This window comes from Helianthus annuus, chromosome 13, assembly GCF_002127325.2.
Source record: "Helianthus annuus cultivar XRQ/B chromosome 13, HanXRQr2.0-SUNRISE, whole genome shotgun sequence".
In the NCBI taxonomy this organism is placed as follows: Eukaryota; Viridiplantae; Streptophyta; class Magnoliopsida; order Asterales; family Asteraceae; genus Helianthus; species Helianthus annuus.
The window spans coordinates 58,558,101-58,563,608 of record NC_035445.2 but is presented as its reverse complement, the minus strand read 5'-3'; the positions used below and the strand labels follow the sequence as shown (position 1 = coordinate 58,563,608).

General features: G+C 34.9%; 1 protein-coding gene and 1 long non-coding RNA gene across 5 annotated transcripts; both read right to left on the bottom strand.

Moving 5' to 3' along the window:
* Positions 1-549: 549 nt before the first annotated feature.
* On the bottom strand, positions 550-2,703 carry LOC110897682. Of its 4 annotated transcripts, none has more exons than XR_004877071.1 (3): positions 2,377-2,703; positions 2,223-2,294; positions 550-1,324 (listed from the first exon to the last, which is right to left on the bottom strand). It is a non-coding gene; the product is annotated as an uncharacterized LOC110897682 (long non-coding RNA). The 4 variants fall into 4 exon arrangements; XR_002568865.2 differs by lacking the exon at positions 550-1,324 and adding an exon at positions 1,415-1,550; XR_002568866.2 differs by lacking the exon at positions 550-1,324 and adding an exon at positions 1,415-1,536.
* Positions 2,704-4,040: 1,337 nt separating this feature from the next.
* LOC110900694 lies at positions 4,041-4,894 on the bottom strand. Its single transcript, XM_022147565.1, has 2 exons — positions 4,567-4,894; positions 4,041-4,489 (listed from the first exon to the last, which is right to left on the bottom strand). The coding sequence occupies exons 1-2, from the start codon at positions 4,892-4,894 to the stop codon at positions 4,041-4,043; spliced, it is 777 nt and encodes a 258-aa protein (XP_022003257.1).
* Between the last annotated feature and the right edge of the window lie 614 nt (positions 4,895-5,508).

The following is a 5,508-nucleotide window of genomic DNA, read 5'->3' as shown; positions in this document are numbered from 1 at the left end:
CCATTTATGAATGCTTTTGAGGAAATTTATAAAGGAAATACTACTTAAATAGTTCCTTTTCAGTTTTTAAATGATTTGAAGGTTCAAGATAAAAAAAAAAAGCAAATGCAAAGATTGGATTTGAAGGTCCAAGATAAATCGTTCCTTTTCGGTTCACAAGTCTAAGTAGACTAACAAAAGCATCTAAGGTTAGATCTTAGTTTTTGATTTGGATCCAATGCAAAGATTGTAATTGTTTATAAATGTAAAGGCTAGTGGGAGTTAAATTTGTCGACCGAAATACAATAAAAATGTTGGTAAGAGAATGTGGAGACAAACAACTTAGTTCTCAAAGGTATAGGATATCGTAGATCAAAAGTACATAGAGACATATTGCTTGAATGCATCAAGTTATTTTAACCTTATAAAATATGGTATATTAAAGGGAAAATTCAATTATATAAATCTGATTAATTGTTATAATATATACTAGGTTAGCTACCCGTGTGAAACACAGGTTAAGAAATGCAATTTTGATCGGTAATAATAAATATATAAAAAAATAACAAAGAATTAAACAACATTTTCATTCAACAATTAAAAACCAAAAAAATATAAATTACAAATAAAAGAAATAAAAACTAATCACAAGTCTCTAAAAAATTCCTTGTAAACAACATTTGTCGTTTGATTTGTAACATTCCCTTCTTTGTCTAAAATTAGTAGTTTTGCTCCGGCTCTACTCTTTACTCTCGAAAGTGCAACATAATTTTTGTCCATGGGTGAATACAGGTTGCTTTAAGTACAAACCAACTCGAGATAGTGATTGTCCTTGGCTTTTGTTTATAGTCATTGCAAAGCATAAACATAGTGGAAATTGCCTTCTCTACAACTTGAAGGGATTTTTTTTTTGTCTGAAGGTATCATAATAATTCTAGGAATGTAAATTTTTTTTTGTCCAACGGCATACAACACAACGTTCGGTTGTCCACTTCGCACATTCAATCAACAGTTAGTGTGTAAAACTAAATAGCTACAACTACTTCCAAAAAAAGGGAAAAAAGACCAATTTAAAGTATGCTTAAGAAACCATACGAATCAATGATGTAATGCGATGTAATATGATATAAAGTGATGTAATATAATGTAATACGATGTAATATGATTTTTTGCTCTGTGCAATAATTAAAAACAATGTACCTTTACAAATGAGTTTGAGGGGATACTTAAAATTCCGAGTGCAGGCTCCTTTTCTCATCACTCGCAAAGCAAACTTCTGATCTAAACCAAGCACAAGTTACATGAACCCATAGGGTCTCCACATCAGTAGGCTTTAGAGCACCTCCTAAATCCAAAACAAAAAAAAGGATAATCAGATTTTAACTCAAACAGTCAAACTAAATGAATGAATTTCAGTGCATGTGTAAAGTTCTCGCCTTTTACAGGGCAGAGACAGCATTCTCGCTCAATATCCGGTGTCTCACATGACCGACAAACCCATGAAGTAAAATCTTGAACATAAGCATTACAGGTTGCTTCAGCACATCCTAGCACATCCTATGACATTAAAACTTTTTGGTATTTCACAAAAGAATTAGAAAACAATGTTCGATCATTAGCTGCTAGTGTTTTTATTCCACTTTGACCAGTTGCTTGATTGATAATAAGCATTACATTACAGGTTGCTTCAGCACATCCTATGACATTAAAACATGTAAGGACCAAGGGGCAACAAAAGAAACAAAATTGCTGATGTCCTATTTTTTTCTACTTTAAAGATATAAAGATATGGATTCGTGACACTCACAGTGTACTTCTGAATCAGCAATTTAGCCCATAAGGCCATGGGGTATGGGGCTTGGGTTGGGGGAAAACGCCCAAGCCACCACCCCGGGTGGGCTTGGGTTGGGGCGTGGCCCTTGGGGCTTGGCTTTCAAGCCGGGCGTAGGGCGGGGGAGCAAGCTGACATGACGGGTTGTGAATGGCCCATTAAATATGTATTGATTTAAAAAAAATAATGCCCCAACCCAAGCCCCACCATACCCCACGGTCTAAAACTGATGAATATACAGAGATAAAGACAACATTAAACAACATTGAAGAAAGAATCTATGACACGATTGTTTGGAACAAAAACCACATAGCGATGAACAAAAACCCTAATCTTTGACTTGATTGTGCCAAAATCAATCAGTAAAAAATACAAAAAACTAAAAATGTAAGTATTGGAACAAATTACTAACCTTCAATGCCTTGAAGACAGATTATCGTAGATGAAGATTGAATTTTCTTGGATGATGAATTTGGTGAGCAGGCTTTTAAAAAACAACATTTAAAAAATGAGGGATTTAGTTTTCCTCTTAACCATTAAACAAAAAATACACTAAAAACCCTAACCTGTTGATTTGATTGTCTTTAGTTATTGATCTGGTTTGACCAATACCCTTGAGTCGCCTTCATCATGTTCATCTTCAACATCTTCCTGTAAGAACTGCCGGGTGTGGAACGAATCAAAGGGAATACTTCGATGAGAGAGACTTCGATGATGGAGGAAGCGAAGTTTCAACACCCAAAAAAACACAAAATAATGATTGGGAGACCGAACGAATCTGAGATCAATTGTGGGATCAGATATTAGAAAGCTGTTGTCTTCAATATTTTGGGGTATTCCATGTGACAGCATTTAGGGTTTCAGACTCTGTTGAAACATAAAAGAGAGAGAGAGTACCGAAGATAAGAAGCAAAAGTGGTATTTGATATGGGTCGGGTCCTAAAAATTGATCCAATCATTTGAGCGGGAAACCCACAAAAACAATGCCCTAAAAATTGGACACGTGTCCCACAATTAGTTTTATTTATTATATATAGAAGATATGTGTGGATTATTAGATTATGGAATATGGAATTATTAGGACATTAAGAAACGGATTATTAGATTATGGAATTATCATAAAGAGTTATAATGGTAGGTGAGATTCCATACGAAGTAAAAATCGAATAAATAGAGGAACTATATCTATACTATTTTTTTAACGGTAAATTTCTTTTATTACTGTTGTATGTGGGACTTGAACCCAAGACTTCTCTCTCCTATGGTGTTTAAAGGTTTTGCCTATTATAATGCATGAGAGAGGGGTATTTTAAGATACCCAAAAAATAAGAACTTTTTCCCTCTTTATTTATAAAAACACCTCTAAAATGAGGGTGACTTGGTCTTTTAAACACTAATTATATTTTATTCCCTCATATTATTACACTTAAATCCCTTTATTTTAACAAAAGTATGGCTAATTAGTTACATTTATCCCTTTCCACAACAAATTTATAATTATTTTACGTATTCTTGTCATATTTTATAAACTATAATGTTTAAAAAAAAATCCAAATGTACCGTGATAACCTATTCATTTTTGTCGACATTTCGATTGTTGTCTTGGTCAGTATTGTTGTGCGGATTAAAATATACAAGTAGATGACGTATTAGTGTACCAGTGATTAAAGCAATGTGTCCTATCACATTTCAAATGCTCAAGACTTTCTACGTTGTTGTCATTAGTATCGGTTTAATAATATTCTAACCCTTTTCACTCTGATTTTCGTTTGATTAAGATTGTTCACCAATTTGTTCCGGCGACTAGATTAAATTTCGAAACCTTGCACATACGGGTTTGATATGAGCTTTGTTCGTATTTTGTATGTTTGTGTATTTACTTAGGGGCTGTTTGGCAACCTCTGAATGGGTAAGTGTTGAACCAGTAAGAGGTCTGAATGGGTAAGAGACTCTGAACCAGTAAGTGCTGAACCAAAAAGTGTTGTTCGGTTGGACCTCTGAATGACTATGCACAATGACTACTTTACCCTCTGAACTATTTTATGCTGAATGAAATGTATCTGTTTGGTCAGTGCTCTGAATGACGTTCTGGAAGATTAATAATTATAAAATGAGAATACATAACATTATAGAAAATCCAAATTACATATAAATCCTTCAAAATTCTTAAAAACATACTATAATCCAACTAGAAATTAATAATTTGCGTAGAATTTTAATTTTAAACATTTCAAATTAGTTGACTAGCTATCTGGTTACGCAAAGTAGTCATATACTCGATGTCTTGTGAACCCCATTCTATGTCGTGAACGAACTGGCCAACATTTTCTCCACCTTGTATTTCAGAAAACACAATGTTCTCGCCATACTCCATAAATAATTGATCACGAATATTGCATTTCCTTATAAAATTATGGATGGCGAAACAAGCGATCACTATGCCCCTTTGGATTGGAAAAGAAAAGGGAGTCATTTGCTTTAGGATTGGAAATCTCGCTTTCAAAACACCATATGAGTGCTCAATAACATTTCTGAGTTGTACATGGGCATGATTGAGTTTTTCTTTCTTAGTTAACGCACGTTGTCGTCGAAAATCGGCTAACCAATATCTCGTATTACGGTAGGGAGTCATAAATCCACGAGTGTTGGTGTATGCAACGTCACAAAGATAATATTTATCTGTAAACACCAGTATCAAAACTGTTACATAAATAATAGGTAATTTATAAATAATCAAAGTTAAAATGATTAAAAACCTAGTGGGGGGAAGGAAAACCCAGAAGTCGGGTTAAATGCAACTTCTTTTAAAACTCGTGAATCATGTGCAATCCCCTCCCATCCGGCCCATACAAATGTGAATATCATATCAAAATTATAAATTGCTAAGACACTCTGAAAGCAATCACCCTTTCCTCTTCCCCTGTAACGAGTCTGTTGATCAACAGGCACGACTGCATGTACAAGAGTTCCATCTAGCGCACCTGTTGCTCCAGGGAATATTTGTTTTAGCTTTCTATGTCGTTCTGAGGTATTTGCAATTGCATTAGAAGATGTTGTATTTATAACTTCTCTTGTGCAACCCATCATTGCATTTAGGACCTCATGAAAACATCTATGAATTGTTTCTGTTGAGTGCTGAAACCTTCGTTTAACCATTCAAAAACGTTCATTATGGCCTATGACTGTTAAAAACATAGCCAACTTTTCTTCAAAGCTTATTGTCCTACTACTTTTGCAACCAATTTTTTCTTTAAAATGATTGCACAATAGTACAAATGCATCACGTGAAAGACGCATCATGTCACACCCCGACCGCGTAAAACAACAAACCGCGGCGGAAACGTCGGGGAGTGGAGCAACAGAATCATTGTTTCACAACACATGGAAATTAAAGTTTGGTTTTATTTATTAAACTGATTACATTGTCTTGGAAACAAAGGAAACATAACATAAGTTAAACTATTCTTGCATCTTTTAAGTCACTAAGGCCCGAGTCCGCCTAAGTGTATCACGATCCATATCATGCATTAGCTGTCGATATAAGCACGATGTTCACCACTGTCTTGTTTCAAATCATCAAATTCCCTTTCTAAAGGCCTGAGTTCATGACGAGGACAGAACTCCCTCATCATTAGAGCCCTAAGCTCCTCCCAGGTCTGAGCCAAAGCAACATCAGCACCTCGATCTCTCATTACTCC